This window comes from Pelmatolapia mariae, linkage group LG5 (genome assembly GCF_036321145.2).
Source record: "Pelmatolapia mariae isolate MD_Pm_ZW linkage group LG5, Pm_UMD_F_2, whole genome shotgun sequence".
Lineage (NCBI taxonomy): Eukaryota > Metazoa > Chordata > Actinopteri > Cichliformes > Cichlidae > Pelmatolapia > Pelmatolapia mariae.
In genome coordinates, this window is record NC_086231.1 from 10619396 (window position 1) to 10640276 (window position 20881).

The 20881-nt window shown below is 38.0% G+C and overlaps 1 protein-coding gene across 2 annotated transcripts; it reads right to left on the minus strand.

Annotated features, from left to right (window-relative positions):
* Positions 1 to 4810: 4810 nt before the first annotated feature.
* Positions 4811 to 19908, minus strand: pank4 (pantothenate kinase 4 (inactive)). 2 transcript variants are annotated; one of them, XM_063473628.1, is made up of 19 exons: positions 19777 to 19908; positions 19246 to 19328; positions 18327 to 18535; positions 17519 to 17702; positions 16998 to 17090; positions 16737 to 16890; positions 13690 to 13871; positions 13474 to 13555; positions 12632 to 12732; positions 11415 to 11570; positions 10407 to 10519; positions 9915 to 10002; positions 9439 to 9590; positions 9200 to 9255; positions 8451 to 8500; positions 7813 to 7917; positions 7631 to 7731; positions 7085 to 7153; positions 4811 to 6191 (listed from the first exon to the last, which is right to left on the minus strand). In XM_063473628.1, exons 1-19 carry the CDS (start codon positions 19895 to 19897, stop codon positions 5942 to 5944), a joined length of 2349 nt encoding a protein of 782 aa, XP_063329698.1. In that variant the 5' UTR covers positions 19898 to 19908; the 3' UTR covers positions 4811 to 5941. The 2 variants fall into 2 exon arrangements, with proteins under 2 accessions (XP_063329698.1, XP_063329700.1); XM_063473630.1 differs by lacking the exon at positions 19777 to 19908 and having other exon boundaries at positions 4812 to 6191; positions 18491 to 18535; positions 19246 to 19329.
* Positions 19909 to 20881: the final 973 nt, after the last annotated feature.

Below are 20881 nucleotides of genomic sequence, written 5' to 3' on the forward strand. Positions count from 1 at the left end.
GACTGAGTCTGCAGAAGGCAGATAACAGACGAAAATTCCAACATGCCTTTAGAAATTAATATTGAGTGCCTAAACATCTTACTTTGTGAAGGGTCCAATTCTGACTAACCAAAAAAAAAGACATGCTGTGTATAAAATCCCCAATCCTTGGGTTTAGTTATGCTTAGTACGGGCATATGAAGCAAACATCTTTATTTAGCATATCATTTCATAATCTCTTTACTTGGTGTAACATTTCTAAGGAGGTTAGTTTGCCTGTACATACCACGGTGACTATTTCTGTGTAAGCTTGATCGAGCAGCCCGAGAGGCAGAAAACAGAAATCACAAGTTGGAGCGGAGTTCTGAAATTTGAAGCACATTTACTTTTCCACCAAATGACACAAGAAATAGTTCTGGCCAGCACCTCTCCACAAACAGATTCCAGCATCAGTTCAGACAACAACTGACACACTTTTAGGTACTTTACCGCTGAAACTACCTAAAAACATTTGAACACTGACTGTATTTTCTTCAGATTTAGATTTCCACATATTGCTTCATACTTACAGCCTATGTCAGGCAAAGAATGATATGAGCAGTCAAAGATAGTATTTTAATGGGACCCCTGTAGCTCCTGTGTGGCTTCTGTGAGACTAAAAATTCTTTTTGAGAGCTCATGATGGGAGTTGGTGGCGCACATGCTGGAATCAAAACGTATTCTCACAGGCTTGAATTTTACAGCAGTGTGGATTCTGAAGAGCAGCTGCAGATTTACAATGGAAATATAGGAGGGTGATGTTTTTTGGGGGAGCATTGTAATTCCCTTTTAAAAATACTTCTACAGCAGTTCTGCTTGAAATAAACTTTCTCAACTAATAACATATACATACAGTGATCAGCCATAAAATTAAAATCATATGCCTAATATTGTGTAGGCCATTAACTTTCCACCAAACAGTTCTCACTCAATAAAGCAAGGACACTGGTTGCTGGGAAGGCCTCTTCTATTTAGCTCTTTTTGGCCCTGTGGTTTGAGAGTGAGGCCTGTTGGTAACAAGCTTATTACAACACATGCTGATGTTCAGCTGAATTGGATCTGGCAAGTTTGGAAGCAGGACTTGAGCCCTTTGTTGTAATGCTTGAGCCATTCCCAAGCAGTTTTGTATGGTGCGCACATCATCCCGTTCAGTACCAACCACTGTAAGGTGTGCAGTGGGTGGTATGTGAACAAAGGAGGATGTTACAGGAACCCAGATTTCCCAGAACACATTGCAGTGTAACAGAAAAATCTGTCATAGGTTTTCAATATTGTGTCAGACTGATGTATATACCAGATGAAACACAACTGCAGTAACAAATTAAACAGCTGATGATATTTTCACTGTTTTTTGTCACAGCAGGAACTAAATTACAAGCTGCCAATGATGATGATGTACCTCCCATCATTTTGAATAACGATGTGTTGTGATTGAGTATGCATAAAAATTACAAGGAGTTGAAAAGGCACCTAAAAGTAATACAAGATACAAGGCTGTGTTGTATAATTAATACCAAAGTGTCAATAAAACAAATGAGAAGTTAGCCAAGCTCAATAAAATAAACAAAAACTGAACTATCTTGTTTTTTTTTGTTTTTGTTTTTACCAATGAAGTTGCTTAAAATTGAGACATGCGACCATTTTGAAGGCCATTTTAGCACTTCACTCCTCTGCAAACTCACTGTCCTCCTTGAACACTAAATTCCACCTTTCTAAAGGAAAGAATAAGTCAGTAGTGGATAACATTTGAGTGAAAAAACTCAGATGTGTGAGAAAAAATTCTATTTACCACTTCCACGGGTAAAACCAGAAAAGCCATTTATCTAAAACAGTGGCGGTACCCACATTATCATGTTGTATGTTTAAGGTCATGTGATTGATTTAATTGATGTTATTGTTGCTCAGAGTCACAAAAGGTTCAGCCACAGCGTGTTGAAATTCAAACTTGAGAAGAAAACTTCTTTTGAAACGACTGTGTTTACTGTAACTACAGTGATTTGTGTTATGCAAACAGTAACAGTCAATGCGTCACTGTCTCACTGGAGCTGTGGTATCAGTGTGTTATGAGCCTTATCTATAATTGGAAAGTTGTACAAAAAAAAATGTGACAAATGGTCTGTTCCACTGCAGCTGCTGAGGTTTTTTGAAGTCGTTTTTGTGCCTTGTCAAGTGTTTGGTGAAGTAGTTGGTATGATTTTCACAACATCAAACCAACTACTCATTTAGGTCAGATTATTGATGACTGGCTGAGAAAATACAATGCTAACATAGGTATGCATGCATGTGTGATTTGTTCCCCCAGTATAATGTGCTGAATCTCGAAACCTACAGCCACCCACCATCTCTGTCAGTCTGCAGTATGAGGAAAATGCTAAAATGTTGATGTCTCTAATAGTTCTAATATTTTAAATTATAATATTCATCATCTTTAATTATTTGGCATTCTTTTTAGCTGTTGCATTTGTATTGTATGCTTTGAAAAGTTACAAACTGTTTTAAGTGTCATTTAAGCAGGAATCATTAGCGTATCAAAATGTGCATCAAGGCCATGATTCTCACTTAAATGAACTACAAGTTGGGCCACATTACAGTCAGTAGAAAGACTTTATAAGCAGGCCTTAAAAACATTATGCAAAAAGTCAAATCATAACTGAACATTTTTAAATAAACATGTTTTTTTCCAAATTTGATTAACTTTATAGACATTTTATTTGTGTCTACAATTGTTCATAGTATGCTCTCCTTCACTTAATGAGTTCATTAAGAAAAAGAAATCAATCCGTGCATATCTACTAGAGAACTTTGTAAAGATGGTAGTGAGTTTCTTCTTATAGAGTGGCACATACTTAGAATACTATACCCACAGAATTAAGAAACACAACAGGTTTTATTTCCTTCTCCAGATCTATAAAAAAAGGTTTCTAGGTGATCAAACATGTTGGCATAATTTTAAGTAGTGTCATTGTAAGTCTCTGATTTCACTAAGTTTGTTTCAGTAATTGTTAACATGTTTTTTCACATCTCTTTATGTTTGCTTTGTTTTCTTGACTTTCCATGAATGCCAATTAATCTGCAGGAGGAAATTAACCTCCAGGTCTCTTACATGCTAGTTTTCACTTCCTTTTAACCAATTTGTAACATTCTGCTAACCGTGAATGTTTGATGCCAGTCCATCTTATACTTATAGATCTTTTAGTTTAGCATTTTATTAGTTAGATGTTAGTCATCTGCTTGTTTGGGGAAAACATTTATTTTTTTGTATGCAGCAACATTTCACCCAGATACTGTGTGTATCCAGAGTGGATTATCTAACAGGCCTTCCTGTTACCGAATGGGAGTTCCTGTTCCCTGGAGCCAGAGCCTATGTTTGAAGTGGCTTTGAGCAGTTCACTGTAAAGTCAAACAGCTTAAGGATGTCCTGATTGCCAGTTTGCCCCCATTAGACCGCTAACCAAATACAGTCCAAAATGTTACAGCTGCACGTTACGCTGTCACAACACTGACATTTCTTTAAAACAAAAACTGTAGTCATTATAAAAATGTAAAGAGTAAGATTTTGTATAGCCATCGAGCAAGGTGAGGCTGTTTCTTTTCTACACAAACTACTTTTTTCAGCGGCAGATTTGGAACCAACAACCCCTGCTTTTTATAAAAATACCAAATGGCTACAAACAACGAGTCTGGTATGATTTGAAACACCAGGAGTTGTCAGGACCATCAGCATCAATAATGACATTTATAAATTTCATTCATAGCCGTTATTAAAAACAGCTGTGAAAAGCTAATGGCATCATGCAAGATTAAAATAAATGTAATGATTTATGGAAGGAATTAATTATTAACAGACTACATCTGAATATTTCAATTAATACTAAATAATTGGCATAAATGAGACATTTTTTCTTTAAAAAAAAAAATCATTCTCTGTTAATCACGTGCATTTTTAAAGATGGTGGAAATAAATGTTCATTATGTGAGTTGATCACTGGGCACAAAACAGCAGAGTGGTGTATATGCACACAGATTATGATCAAACACTGATGGTAGTCATACAGCATCAGGTGTGTCAGTTCCATGGATCAAGCTAGCCAAACTTTGTCAAGCTGTCTAGGTCCTTTGTAGGACCTAGACAGCTTGTAGGAGGCAACGGGTGCCCATTATCTCATGATGTGTGCATGACTGCACTGATGGACAGACACAACCCTGTCTGCACTGGAAAGTGTAAAAAACCCTCAAAACTAGCAAAAAAATAAAAACAAAACCCCCACCAGAGCAGACCTTTCATAGGCTATAAGCAGATGTCACCACATCCATAAGGGCAGGCTGCAGAACTGGTTGTGTGTGGGTTTTGGCAGTGGGAGTGATGAGCAAGAGGAAAAGCAGGAGGACCCCCTGCCAGGCCTCCTCATGCATTATCAGCTCGAAGCTCCCCAGCAGGCATCAACCGCCACATACTAGGGTGCTGAGCTTTCATACTGCCAGGGGCAGGTTTGGTTTTTTAATATGGGGCAACTTTCAACTTTCCCGATTTCTCTACTCAGTTCAAAACTCTTCTGACACATCCACAAAGAGAATGCAACACACACACACACACACGCACGTGCACACACACACACACACACACAAAAAGGTAAAATATAGGTTTTCACCATTTAATTAAAATTGATTGTCAAGAGAATAATAATACTCAAAAGTGTGCTTGGTGTGCTTAACTGAAGTGATGTAATTTCATATATATATATATATATATATATATATATATATATATATATATATATATATGAACTATATACACACACACACAATTGTATATCACATATATGTACAAATGAAAAATACAATATTGCAATATGAGTACACAAGTGAAGCAACTGTGACTTTGGGAGATATTTTCATACCAAGAATTTTTTTAATCAGAGCCTGCCTTGAATTTAGACCTTTGTGATGAAGTTAACAATACAATAAACCACTTCACATCAGGTTTGATGTTTGTTACAACTAGAAGCTGCCATATTATTGCCTTAAAACAAATATCTTTTGACTCTGGGATGGATTGCAGTGTGTATTTGTACATGCCAGGTAATTACAGTGAATGCATGGACTCATGCCACAGCCAGCTCAGTGACATCAAGTTCCATGTGATGCTTACAGTTTACTGAACCTGAAATATGCTGTGTTAATTTTGACACCAAGCACCTTTGGAAAGACTTAAAGACTAAAAATCTACATCACAGTAGAATACTGCCACCTTGTGGAGGAACACTGTAGGTTTCTTGAATTGCTGTGATAAAGTGCTGCTTCTCCCACTGATCAAGCTGATCTTCCCTGATTCCACATCAACAGCTACATAAATGACAATGACAGTGATTCTTAATTTCAATTCGATTAGTGGAGTGAATGTCATAAAAAGAAACGTGAGTTTTTCTTTGACTATGGCCTGAGAGTGCTGGAAAAAACTGACATTTGTGTAACATGACACCTACAACAGGAATTAAATGCAAAACTGAGTGAGTGAAATCACATCAACCTTAAGGCACATTAAATACGTCTCACCACTGAAAGCTGTAATTATTCCTGCTGCTGTCTCTATCTAGCCAAAAAGTCAAATCCCTTAGATGTACACAGCCATGTTGGGAATGACAGGCTCACATTTTCAAAATAAAAGCTTTGTAGATAAACTGGTAGTACTGATAGCTATGATATGATTAAACAGAAAACTTGATGGATGTGCAAGAAAGCAATATGTTCATGAAGCCAAAAGTCGACTTTAAAATGAAACATACAAATCTCCCAATTAATGATCACCCTTAAAAACCCACATACATTTTTAACAGTCAGCGTTAAAATCGGTTGTTCACTCAGTGGCAGTATACGATCATCCTCCTTACATTCAGAGCTTCAACTCAAACCGCTTCTGTCACATTCAGGAAGGAGAAAAAGCACCGCAGTCCTTGTTTGGTTTCCCGGCTGGTACTTCATACTTGAAGACCACGCTGAACAGTTTTCCCCCCAGTCGGTCGGCCAGCCACGAGTTTTTGATAACTGCCATCTTGAGGCTCTCACAGCTGAGCATGGCGTAGTAATTGGTGTGAATGGCACGACCCATTCCCTCGATGATCACCAGGTCGGTCTGCCGCTCCCGCACAACCATCGCCAAAACTTTGTCCAGACGGCTGGGAAACAACAAAGACGTAGAATCACCTGATTTCTTGTCAGGACAGGGGCTTTAATCAGATTTATCTTACTCCTCCTCCCCAAGGAGTCAATTAACAGCTTATGTTAGCCACACTTTGCACTATTATTTTTATCATTATAGGAGCACAGCCACGACTATCACACCGTCCAAAAAAAGGAACTTAAAAGTCAGAACTGTCTTATCAGTATTCGGCTCTCCCGCCATCACTAATGTGATATTATTATCTTATGCTGATTACTTTAATATCAGTATTATATTAGGGATTGACTTTCTCATCTCATCATACAGAGCCAAGAGAAGTCAAGTCAAATCAGGTCAGAGTCTACATCACATATTAAACACCTTCAGCTGATCAAAGTGCTGTACAGGTTATACAAAATATACACTATACATATTAGTGACTAAATCAACTATAAATACAAAGAAAAAATCAAATAGACAAAGTGAATAAGACTGTGTTTGCATAACAAAAAGTCAAGGTACTCTCGTCAACTATACCTGCAAACAACCAAAAACAAATAGGTTTTTAAAAGTAGTGAGAACATTTTAAAGTGAATCCAGAATGGACTGTATGAGAGAATATTAGTATTATAGGTCTGAAAGCAGATTAACCTTGTTCTTATCACTTCACAGGACTTTTTGGCGTTTTGGAAAAAAAATAGTCAGTTCATCCATCAGTGCTGTGGAGGTCAAATGTAATGTGTTTATTTATTCATTCATTCGACAGACATGGACTGAAGCTTGTATGCATGCATTCAGAGCAAGAGGAGCTCATTGTTTCTGTCAGCTTCAGGCTGCAGTTTGTGGAAAGCTTACTTAAAGTATTTAAAAAAATATTAAAAAAGTTCAATGCAAACTAAAACAACTAACCTCAGATCCAAACACGGAGAACTGGAACCGCTCTGCACCAGCAGCAACCTGTCTTCTCTCAGACCAGCCCTACACAACAACAAACACACCACAGCTCAGTGCTTTGTAGACATCAGCCATATGTACAGTATTATTTACAAGTATTTTGTTGCTCATGCTAGCTCCTAATGAGTAATGTTTTTGTTGCCAATACAAGGCAGCTCACCCTTAAGAATGAGCTGTTAGTACAAGCTATTTGTCATTTATTGTATTTTTTGGGGGGGTGAAGGTTGTTTTTAATCAGTCATTCACATCTCCACAACTATTTGTTGTTTTGTTCTCAATATGGTCACTATGGTCCAAGATTAAAAAAAAAAACATGTTCATGTTTATCACTGTTCAGATGTGATGAATATGTGTAAAACTAAAATGACAAGTAAAACTAATTTATAGCAAACAACTAAAGCAAATGTATCTAGTCCTTTAGGTCAATAATAAAAATCTATACCCTAAAGAGTTTGTCTCATCAATATCAAACCCCATTTAAAATCACTTATATACACTCACTCAATGACGGGATCCATAGCAGCAATTCTTTCTGTCAGTATCTGCAGTTCACCATTCGTTACGTCATTCAGAGCTGGACCAGAGTTGCTGGCCAATACCACCTAAACAGTAGAATCATTGCAGAGTTTAATGAACATCTGACCAAATACTCTCTTTTTGTAATTATTCTGTCAATTTCCTACCTCTGTTCCTCGAGAGAGAAGCTCTCTTACAAAAGGCATCACCCCTAGAATGATGTCTACTCCACTATTATCTACGAAAAACAAGGCACACTTATGAGGAGGACCCTGCAAGAGAAAACCAGGATGGATGACATTCAGCCATTAATTATCAAGAAAATAAAACACAGCAACATTCCTGCAAGTATGCAAAACACTACTAATGACCACCCAGAAGATGTTATCTCTTTGTGGTTCATCAAAACATGCTTATCCCTAGTTCAAAAAGTGTTGAACATAAGGTGTTTATGGTAGGTTTAAGATCATTTATTGTCTCAGTTTCTGTTTTCACACGAAGCTCCTCCAGGGAAATGTCTAGAAAGGTACATGACTGCAGTACATATGCGAAAAAGCTTCAATCACATAGTCAGATCCAGAGGGAAACAAAGTTTGCTTAATTTCTAATGAGAACTCCAATGAAAGAATACACTTATATCCAACACAGAGGTGAAAACATGTCTGAATCAAACTGCCTGCTGCTGTGTGATGCATGTAAAAATGCACAACTTCAGCCAAGATCCAGGCCTGATATTATAGATACTGCCCTAAGATCACATGTGAAAACAGCTTGTGAGTGTGAAGACCAACAGAATGAATCTGACCTTTAGTCTTTCAAGCCACTGGTCATAGGAATCAACGAGCCATGGCCGCTCTGAGAGGGGAATAAAAAAGAAAATACAAAAGTCAGTCTGACCACCAAGAGGCATAAAAGCAGGTCTTAAACCTGACAGTGTATCATCAGCAGACATCAGAAGGTGTAACAGCAAGCAAAAAGGCACACAGCTTATAGGAAATGTTTGAAGTGATGTCAAACTAAACAGATACCTTCCTCTTGAAAATATCAATCTGTCTCCACACCAGCTGTACAACAATGTTTACTTGCACTTAAAAGTTCATTTTCATGCCTCAGTTGTCATGTGATGCTGGGAGATTTTCAATATGCCATCTTAAGGCTTAACGTTTTTTCTCTCTCCTTAAACTAATATGTGATTGGAAATCCAATCAAATCAACCCAAGGTGTACCCATGCGATGACATTAAAACTAACCAAGTTACTTAAGAGGAACAAAAGTTTGGTCTTCTCATCTCTCACATCCTGACTGGAAGGAGATAAAATGTAAGGACGCAAGAGAAAGTGAGAGAAGCAAGGAGACATGTTAGTATAATAAAAATAAGCCTAAACGTTCTGTCTGTCTGACTGCTGTTGAAACACAGTTGACCCTCACATTACACACAATGTGCTTGCATGGACTGAGACACAGATAGACCTCTGACAGTGCTTATGCCCTGCTAACATGTAGTTAACAATACATCTGCAGTGCAGTTGCAATTGTAATAAAGTACTTGGATACCTTCCAGCTGTCGTTTAGCCTCCTCAAACCCAAACTCGGGGTCAGATTCCAGGACGCTGTAAGTGTCAAAACGAAACAGACTAAAGTGAGCTCAAACCAACAACAGTTTACCAAAAAAATAACAAAACTTTCAAAACTTCAAGACTGAAGCTAAAATGTTTTGTGTCTCTAAAAGCTTGTGCAGCTGGGTTGATGTAATCTATGAACCCAGATGCAAGAGATGAAAAAAGTCCACTCACTCTGACACAGCCTTGGCTCCCCAGTCAAAGACATTCCCAGCCAGGACACCCCGGACTAGGGCAAACTGTTTCTCCTCCCAGCTCAGCTCATCCAAGGACTTCACTGCCTTTTGATAGTACTTGAGAGCAACGTCATTCTCCCTCTGTTTAATCTGAAATACAAAAAAACAAAATAAAATAAAAGTTCATATTAAACAAAGGACAGATTATCTAGTCACACCAAAGGAAAAAAACAAAGAAAAAAGTAAAGTAAATAACAGTAGAGTGTGTTTAAGACCCATGTACAGGGTAAATTCAGCAGGTGGAAACCACATCAGCATGAGCATGACCAAAAATGAAAGGAAAGAAAAAAAAACAAAGTCAACAAAAAGAAAACTACAGAGCCATGAGATTGGTCACTAAAGGCCAATTCAGCTGTAAAATTCAAGAAAAGAGCATAAAAGCAAAACAACACATTTGATAGATTTCACTCAGACCTTAGAGTAGGGATCAGGAAAGTTGAACTCGTTTAAACAGTGTTCCCTCGTGTCTAACAGACTTCTGACAGTGAGGGATCCATAAGCACTAGGTGAGAAGAGAAGCACTCTACATTAGCAAGAGAGAAACATATAGAAACAACCGGGCTGGGATAATAAATGCAAAGCACTTTTCCACAGTTTCCCCCCTTTTTTAATGTTCTGAAATAAACTATTAGAAAGTTAAAATATATAAATATCTGGAATTTGGAAGTATTTCTTCTTTAATTTTATAGACTGTTACAGACCTAGTGCAGTGATTCTATTACTAATCCACACTTATGGAGTGCAGCCCAGTCCTAAAAACTGAAAGAGTAAACAGGATCAACATCAAGATTTTGCAGGTATAAAGAGATGAAACTAATGCAGACGGTGAAGAAAGAGTTTTAGTTTAGACTTAAAGTAACCTCTGAGTAAACTAGATGCAGTAGCAGAGCCACTAGCAGTCCTTACAATGGCTGTTGACGAAGGGTCTGAAGCTTGTGTCTGTATTTCTGACGGAACTTCTCAGCACGCAGGGCTGCCTCCGGCATGTCAGGCTGACTCGCTACAGCTCTCTTAACCACCTGCTCAAGGATAAAAAAAAAGTAATCAGAAAACACTTCAACTTTTGAGCAAAGAAATAAAAGAAATGTGTATATATCACCATGTAAATGGCAAATATTTTGACTAGAACTTTTCCCATATCCAAAAGGGAAACGTGAAGCTTTACTGTCAGACCAGGATCAGGTCAAAATTCATTCCTTTGTTAAAAAAAAAAGATCCCACCACATAAGAGACAGATCTCCCCAACAGTGTCCCAAAAATCGTATGCTGGGTTCAAACTCCACTATATCAACCCGATTATGAGCAAAACTGGGATAATTTCTTTGGGTTCAGAAGAAAACAAATGGATGTCATGCACAACATTTTCTTTTTGTCTTGCATGCTGTGTCACAATCTATGAGAACCTATGCCTTATCTGAGATTCCTCAGTACGTCCTAACAGAAAGACTGGCATGTTAGAATTATTTTGAGCAATTTAATTGAGGTTGACCAAAATAAACACAGAGCAGTCTGACAGCCAACGATGCTGCCAGTGCAGTCAGGTGGAACTGTGACTAGACTGGCAGATAGCATTACAAACACTGCTTTGGTTCCCATTGTGTTTACATTCTTTAGTGGAAATTACTAGCTAGCAGCTCTTCCTGATGCTGCATGCATGAGTAACGTGGGAAGAACGTGCAGTCAGTCATGTCTATAGTAATGAGAAGACAACATTACTTTGTAGCTGTCTAATCTGACAGAGTTAAAATATTAATAGAAACAGACACCTTAGAATTCATACCTTTGATTTCAAAGCCGAATGCTGGGCTCCGACTTGATTTTTGTCATTGTGTTTTTTTCCCCTTCTTTTATGAATAATTTTGCAGATATTTACCACATTTAAGTCATGCTATTACAGCTATGACGCCATCCTACCCCATCTAAGGCCTCTTCGAAGCAGTATAGCCAGTATTCACGGGCCAGAGCATCCTCTGTGAGGTCCACAGTGTCAGGGATGTAAGAGGAAGGGTCTTGCAGCAGAGGCAGGTTCACCAGTTGCCTCTCCAGACGGTCCATCTCCAACATGTCAAACTGTACAACAAAGAGACAGAAAAGATTCACGCTATCAAGCCTTGCCCATAAAAGGCTTTTATGGATAAAAGCCTAACCACTCAGATAACTTGACGTTTATTCCAGCTGTTAAACTGTACAAGCCTATTCCCGCTACCCTTCTTAAACACCATCATTCCAGGATGTATTTTAAAATATTTCCCCTTTTTCGTGGCACTCATGTCAGTATTGTTTCTTCAGTGCGTCAACAAAAAAGATGAGCGTGAGATGTAGTAAAGAGGAGAGGTTAAAGCAGAATTTAACTCTAAAAGCCAATGAAAGCCAACAGATTCATTAAATGGACACAATCAATAGTCCATTAGAGGAAGTCCTTTCCTTTTAAAGAACTTAGTACATCTGCTGATGGTTTCTTGAGAGGAAAGAAAAGCAAAGAAGTCTGCAGTAATGAAAACTAGTGAATGCAAGTTGGGCACAAGGGTATTTCAGTGATTGTGGGCTGAGGGAGGGAGACTGGGAGTGGGGAGGGCACATAGCTGCTCTTGCTACTACAGTGACCTAGAAGCTCAAGGTATTACAAAAAAAGCAAAGTGCACACCTGAAACACTTCACATCCTTTAAAACCATCAAACAACATATTATTTTCTATTGTTCATCTAATGTGAACACACAAATGAATGCCTGTCACAACAAGTGTTTCAGTGTTTGCAGTTACACGACGTGTTGAACAGAACCAATGTGCCATCAAACCACCAAACAAGCAAAGCAGGCAGAGGTACTTACAGGAAACTGAAGGAGAGAGTTAGAAGAGTGTGTGGACAGAAAATGGGGAAAAAATTAGAATACAAAGATGAATGGAATGAATCTTTTTATGACTTTGTATTCAGCGAGAACAATAATGATGGCATCTCCATCAAAAACGAAAACATTAATTGAAGCTTATAGACAAACTTATCAATAATTAGACGGAAAAGGATGTAAAGAAAAAAAACATTAGCAAATGAGGGCTGATGTGCCATGTTGTGCTACGTGGCCCAGCTTCAGGTCTTCAGATACCACAAATCTCTAACTCACTGTGGACTCACCGTTCCACTACGAGCACGTTGCATAGGATTCATGTCAGGAGAAACGCTCATCAGACCTGAGCTACCTGCGTAATTCTCACCCCAACTATACTGGTTTGGATCTAGAGGAGAAAAAATGTAAACGTTAATACATTTACCAAACAATGTTTGGATTACGGAGAATTTTATAATCATTACAGTTAATATTTAAACATGTCTTTTGCAAAGTTAACGTATTTAAACGTTACTGTTATTGGTCTTTGATGATACACCATTCCTTTAATATACTATTATGGCAGTTTATGAAATGTGTTTTTGTCAAAAACCACCTCCACAGATTTTATTTATACTTAATCTCACTGAAAACTGCTTCCAAAAAAATTCTCGTAATACTGTTAAGTTTTCAGTTATTCTTTTAATGTTTCCCACAGAATACCCATAACTGTTCCAGTGGTCACTGTGGATGGACTTTAACTTCACCATCTTGGACTCCAACTAGCAAAGGCAGTCCCTGTTGTGCAGTCTTGAACAGCTTAGTGAAGGAGCACTAGTGCTGCAGGTTCTGGTTAGAGTGGCCCTTCAACTTGCAGTGGATCTCAAGGGCAGGAAAAAAAAGACTACTTTTGTCCAGCTCCAGTCCGTGACGGCGGAGTAGAGAGTCTGTCCAACCACAGGTTGAATCTAGCAAGCTACTTGATATAAAGGAGTTTGCAGCTACTAGTTAGCAGCAGAAATGATAAGATAAGAACAAGGGCCCTGTCAAAGACCAACTAGATCAGGTTGTTGTCTATACCAAGCAGAACAGTCAAGTGCAATCATCGTTGTTTGAAAACCACAACAGGTATTAGCTGTTTCTTTCTTACTGTCTTCCTCTGCTCCTTTAAGAAAGGCTCCAATGGCTCCCAAATAACCTTCATGTCTCAAAAACAAGGCCTGAACTTCACCCTACAACAAAACAAGAGGAGGTCAAAAGGCTGTGGTTTAAATATTGTACAGTTCACAACTACACTGACATGAAACAAATAGACGACTGCCTTTTGTAAAGTTGTTTCTGTGTCAGAGCACAAAGTTTTGCTTGCCTTGGTAAAGAAGTTGATGCTATAGGTGATTGTGTGCATGGTAACAGGGTGTCCTCTAATAAAGAAGCCTCCAAAATACACTCTGGACAGGTTGTGAAGCTTGGCATAAAGACAGGCCAGCTGCCCGATGTCATTGCTGATCATATGGAGTAAACTCTTGGCCATGTCTTCTTTAGAAAACTCTAAAATTCAGAGCAGGTTATATGAACATAAAGGCATAAAAGAGGTAAGACTTTATATTAGTATATAAATAGCACCGGGATGGCACTGTGATAGCCTCCATAAGACAAAAAACAACAACAAAAAAAAGCCATATTAAAACACTTCCTTATTTTTCAAACTGGAACTATAACCTAGAATAACTACTTACCTACAATAATTGCTCAACAGTAGCAGCTGAACAGTTACAGACTTCACTTCAATAAATTATAAAAGATGTTGAATTTTCTGGTATAACACCATCCCTTTATTCCATAATATTCACCAATACAACACCGGATGAAGAGGCATCAATTTGATTCTGCATTTGTAATAAAACTGGAAAATATTAGATGCTTTTTTTTCCTGGAGACAATAACAAAATTCAATTTATCATGATAGAGTTTGGCTCTCATCCATCCATTCTCTTCTACTTTTCCAATTTATGGTAACATTTACACCTATTGGCAATTTGAATCATCACTTAACCCCTAACCCCAGGAAGTGCATGTCTTTGGACTATGGAACGAAGCAGGAATACACAAAGAAAACCCGACAGGTTGAGAACTTTTTGCAGTGAGGCAACAGTGCCAAGTATAGCTTAGAAGCAACTCAACACAATTTCCTCCTTTAATATGTATGGTCAATATGTAATATATGAGTAAACCAGCATGAGGTAGAGCAGGTCATTCACTAACTAGAAGGTTGGTGTCTCCAGTCTTCAGTCTGCCAAAGTATCTTTGGGCAAGATCCTAAACCCCAAGTTGCTGTTGATGTTAGATAGAAAGCATGTGTAGAAAACTAAGTAGAAAAACTCTATATAGGATCTTTTTTTCCTGACATTACCTAATATATAGGGTGTCACTAATGTTAGCTCAAACTCGTTTGTAATTGCAAGTTCTGACAAGTTAACCCCTCCCTAAAAGATATGGTATGTGAGAGGATTGTTAGGCATTAAACTGGGCTGCAATTCCAATAGAAATGCTCAGCCATGACAGCCATGCTCATATGTCTTTGAGCAAAAACATCACATGAAGTAGTTAACAAGGTAAAAAAGAACAGGGATCCTGCCTTGTTAGAGAAATAAAAGTATCTGGTTATAATCAATTTATTTCAATCAATTAAGCCTTTAAACTGCAGTAGCTACACTTACAAACACACAAAAACATTATATGACAGTTAAAAAGGAAGAAGCCATTTTTCCACATACTGAGGAAGAAACTACTCAAATGTAATAATCTGAGGTGGACTAGTGTGGTTTGAGTTTAAATGCAAATTCAGATATATTACGCTTTGAAACTAGGCCATCACTGGAATACATTTTACCATGAATAATCTGAGCTTACTGCAGCTGCTGCCCTGCAGCTGTTGATCTTCAGAGCAAGCCTCTTTCATTTTAGGACTAAAAACATACTAAAAGGATGTGAGGTGTTTTTTTTGTCATGATAAATGAATAAACTGCAAATACAGAACACAATATATAACCATGTTGTTAGAGTCTGACATTACAAGGATGCACAGTACTGTCTTTAACCACCCACAATTTCTTTATAATTTGCTTCCATGAGATGCACATTCTTGCAAGTTTCTAATTTTTTCTTGGGAAAACATTCTTTGAGCCTTTTGAAGGTCTTTGAGAGTTTTCTTTGGACATTAACTGCTTTATGCTCATTTTCAGCCCAGTCTTTGTACTATTTTCGCAATTAAACAAAAATGCAATATAACTAATGGGATGAACCAGTGTTGTGTCTACACATAACAGACAACTTAAAAAAAGAAACAATTTTAAATTGACCCTTTAGGCACTTTCTTATTAGCAGCCTGCCACTTAAAATATAATTTGCTCCCATTTCTTTAGTTGAATCCACGAAAATGCTAAAGATAACAGTTAACAGGCATAAGACAATACTTTTTTGCAACGACCAGGTGATTCCCAAAGAGCTATTAGCTGACTTGGCATATTGCAGCATGCTGTGCAGTGTACCCATTAGAAATATTTGAGGAAGCTGGAGGATAAAAGAAGAAGTGGCATGCCAAATATCTATAGCAGATGAACAGTATATAAAACTCACTGCCTTAAGAAAAAGGAAAAAATCCAGAGATAAATATGGCCCTTCAGTTGATCCATCTACAGTTCACTGAAGCCTCATTAGAAACGGTCTCAATGGAAGGGTGGCTGTCAAGAAGACACTCTTCAGGAGGGGAAACGGGGCAAAAAGGCTGAGGTATGCCAAATTACACTAGAACTGAACTGAAAATTAGTGGCAACAGGTCACATGGAGTGACGGATATGATATTATTTTTTTTTTTTGTTTAAATTCATTTTCAATATATACAGGTGAGTTCAGGGTAGAAATACAGCAGTCCGTGTCTACAGCCATCTTTAAAACACAGAGGAGGCTCTGTAATGGTTTGCGGCTGCGTTTCAGCCAATGGTGTTGGGAATCACAGAAAGATTTTGATCCACCATGCAGTGCAATATGGAAAGTATCTGACTGGCAACAACTTAATTGTCCAGCATGGGTGTGAACCCAAACACACTGACAATGCAGTGAAAACAAACCGAGATATAATGATTCATTATCAGCCATTAATTGGCCTTCCCATTGAAGCAGTGTGAGAACAAAAACACAGCCAACATCCAAAAAAGAGCTTTAAATGTCCTTCTAGAAGCCTGGAAAAGTCCTCTTTAATACTACTTACAGAAATTACAATAAATAAATAATAATACATAAATTATTGCACCTTTTCCCATTATGTTTTAGCAAAATGTAATGAAATGAGGAGTGACTCAACACTTACATAACACTACAGGTTAGCTAAATAAAACCCGTTCGTCCATGACTCACCTTTGTCGGCAGTAGCAGACTTCCCAAAACTGCTCGCTATAAGATCTCCAGTCAGGCCCAAATATCCGTATGATCCTCCATAGATATCTTTAACAAGCATATCAACACTTGCATGCTGACCTTTCGAGGCCAACTGTAGCAGCTCGTCAAATCTCTACAGTTTAAATTTTATAAGAAAAGTCAAGACAACCTTAAATACACGATTTAAGTAGTTGCTGATAAATGACTTGTAATAAAACCAGTCTACATTACTCAGAATACCTTTGTTTTGGTGAGAAGGGCCCCAAGTCCCCAGAATGTCCCTCCACCTATTGAGCTTCCTCCTATTCTCTCAAATTTGTCCTCTGATTCAACCTGGAGAAAGTGAGAAAAAAAGTGATACAGCGTAGTGCGTTATTCACAAAAGAACCTAGTAAATCAAAAGAAAGCGATCATATAACCTCTATTATTATATTATTATTATATATTATATTTTTACTGCATCATTGAGAGAAGTGATAGCATGTTCTATTTAACAAAAAACACTGCATCTTAAGTCCTTTAAAAAAGCCAGTATTTGTCTGTTGTTTCTATAATTGAGCTTTTTAAGAGGACACAAAGACATGTGGAAAAACAGGGTATTTGGAAAGTATAACAAAGTATACTCTTAAAATCTGTGCAAATGCAAAGGATGGGAAGAAATGGAAACATGATCCAATGTAATGAATGGGAGCAGAAGCACAAGAACAAGAAGCAGCACAAGAAGAAGCATTCTTTATTCTCTTATTTATTTATTGTATTACCTTAACTATGGACACCCCGGAGCCGATGTTTACCAGCAGGTAAGGAAAGATGTCTGGATTAGTCGTCTGAAAGCGGAATTCTGAGTCGGCATGCTTGGCGTACACGAAAGCCTCGTGTGGTATGTTCTTCAGTACAAAATTACAGCCCTTGATGAGGCATGTCATCTCATCCTCTTTGTCCACTCTGCCACAGTACAGCACAAAGACAGGTGAGCATCATCACCAACAATAACAAGCGATCTAATTCAATGTGACTTCAAATTTACACTCTTCAAGCTACACGGGCTACACAGGTTATAATTACAAACAAGCACCAGCTGATGCAAATACGTTACTTTTTTGTATTAAACGACTAGAGTAACAAACTGGGAAAACTGAAACTGTATCTTGCTCTCGATCACATTAATGATTTTTTTGTCGTCTGTTTAATTAGCCGATACAAAAAAAAGATGGCTGCCAAACTTGGCAAGCCATCAAATAGTAGATATTTTCCAGAGGAGTCTTTATAAGGTCTTCCAAAGGTTTCTGTAAAAAAAAAAAAAAAAAAAACCCCATACAATTTGTCTTGCAATTTCCTGTTTTACAGGAAGAGGACAGGATATTGCTTTGTGCACTGGTTACAACAAGAACGGAGGACTATTGTTAATTCAAGGCTGGTCATCCAGAATATGCTAGAAATGTAGCTCCCTTTGTTTCCATTTATACCTACAGCTTCTACACTTTAGCACACTGCCACAAATGCTGAATGATACAGCACAGGTAAAGGTTTTTTTTTGGTGATATCTAACATTGATTTGTATATACTGACTTGAGTCCCAGTTTCCTCTCGATTAGCTCTTTGAACTTGTGTGCCCCTCCACCTGTGGCTTTGATAACTTTGGTTTCAGTGTTAACTAGATGGTCTTTAATGAAGTCCAAGCATGTTTCGATGTAAGCATTTTCAAACTTGATAAAGTGCAGGCGTGCTGTCACCTCCTCCTGCATTGATATTTCATACAGCTTGTCACCAGCAGCCTCCTAGAAAACAGACATACGGAAGAGAAATGTCTGAGTACTTCAAGCAGTCCAGATGTTGGCTTCTGCCACAAGCCCTGACAAAAACTGTGGAATCACTACACTTGAACGATGTCCGGCCAACACTTTTTTTTAAACTCTGTAGCAAATCAGATTTGAAAAAAAAAAAAAAAAATCAGAAATATATTTAGTAGCTGAATAGTTTGACTTCAAGGTGTAGGAATGCATCTAATGTAAAGGACCAAGGGAGATGACAATCATTATGATTAAGTGATTTTTACGGACGTCCCAAAGCTACAGTTAAAGCTTTTCTTCATCCCCATGACATGGTCAGCAAACAACCCAGATACTAATCTAATTGAAAATTATAGTTAAAATTATTAGAAGGAGCTTGATGGAGAGCTTTGGTTTTTATTGTGGAGCATATACCTCAAAAAATCCTGCACATCATAACACCCAGAGGAGGTGCAAGAAAGTACTGACATGTACTTCGTGAAAAGTACAGAGTACTAGCTGATGATGTAAGGATGGGTCAGCATATTTTTCCCAATACTTGATCTGATTTTGCTTTGTTTTTGTTTGTTTGTTTTTGTTATTCTAAGTAACAAACAAAAACAAAACAAGGCTGAACGAACATCCTACAAGTGTGCTGATTCCATATTTTTGGGTGTTTGCATTTTAAAAGTGTAAACAGTGTATTTTTTTATCCGTACCTTTGCAGTGTGGTCGAATGATCGCACTTTGGCCACCTTGTGCTGGACGGTTGAGTAGTAAGCCAGCTTTGTCAAAGAGCCACCTGTTAAAGCAAAACAGCATCGATAATGTCCGATAAGAAAACAGCAGGGCGAATCGAAATGTAAAACGACCAGTAAAGTGACAAACTCTGATATTGTCTTGAAAGAGATAAGTTCTTATAACGGAGTAGCTAACAGCTAACGTGCAGGCTCGTGCACTTGTCAAAGTTGGCCAGGTTGTGTTAGGCACACATCCGCTTAATGAGGTAAAACGATAATCCCTAAAGCTCAGCAGACTTCCATCTTTAGAATAAACTGACTAGCTGTCAAACAAATTAACGTCGCGTGTAAATTTAAGCCGCTACCATTAGCTTTGTCTTCTTTCACCTAAAGTCTAGTGTTTGTCAGAGTATTAAGGCTGCGGTAGAGCTGGTCTACAAACACGAAGATTAGCTCAGTGTGTGCAAAAGTGGCCGCAAAATGAAAGAAAGCGCTCATATTTCCAAGTACCGATATCTATGGCGAAGCGCTTTGCGTTTTCCAAATTGCGGAAGATTTCATCGGGAGGAAGAGTAATGCTTTTATCCATGGTGTGACTTGTGTTGCTGTCAACTCGACCACATTCCGCCATGGTCGGTAATTACGTGACGCTGTGTGCGTGCTGTACGTGCGTGCCCTGCGACGTCCAATCAGCATCCACGCCCAGTGCAAAGCGTGCACGTCATCTGGTAAACAAGTTCTGGAGCGACGTGAACGTTAACAGGTAGTAACGCGGGTTTTTTTTCCCCCATTCCACACTAATAATTATTTTATTATGTAAAAAACTTATTAACTAATTAAATAAACGGATAATTTAAGAATTCGTGGATGTACAGTTGACGTCAGAAGTTTACTTATACTCGTCACAGACGTGAATGGCATGATATTTGGGAGGCTTTTGATGACTTATTTGAAGTATTCTTTTTCCAGGGTGAAAGAATTAAACTAAGAACTGAGCGCACAAGTTTGAATTTATTTTGGATTTTTTGTAATCCAGGCACATAGGCGAGTTTAAACCCTTTGGCACCCCAAAATTTCATCAGAGCACCCCTAAAAGTAACAATATTAATAGTAGTAATAACAGCGCATTCTAGTATTATTTTCTGGAATTATCTTCAGATGTTTTATTTTCCCAACTTGTCAACTGACGCCAGTACAGGATAGCATGAAAACAGGTTTTATGTCTAGTGTTGTTGATATCATGATGTTACAGTGTGCTCACACAGAGGCGTTGCTGGTTTGATTTTAATAGACTGAATAAGACTTTGGTTGCTGCAGCAGCAAGAAGATGAAGAGGTAATTTCATGACACAAATCAGTAATGCAGATTTAAAACACACTTTAACTGACATATAGCAAACGTTCAAACTGAGGGGACATTGCTGTGACTTATAAAATGTCTGCTTTTTTATTTGTCCCATAAATAGCGTTAAAAACTTTATCTAATCTAGCTTAAATCACTAGAGATTATTAGTTAATTTTAACCGTCTGAGCCAGTAGTCTGCTGGTATGTCACAAGTTGCGAGCCAAGGAGCTGATTTTTTATTTTAGTTCTTAAAAATTGTCTGTTCCTGTTC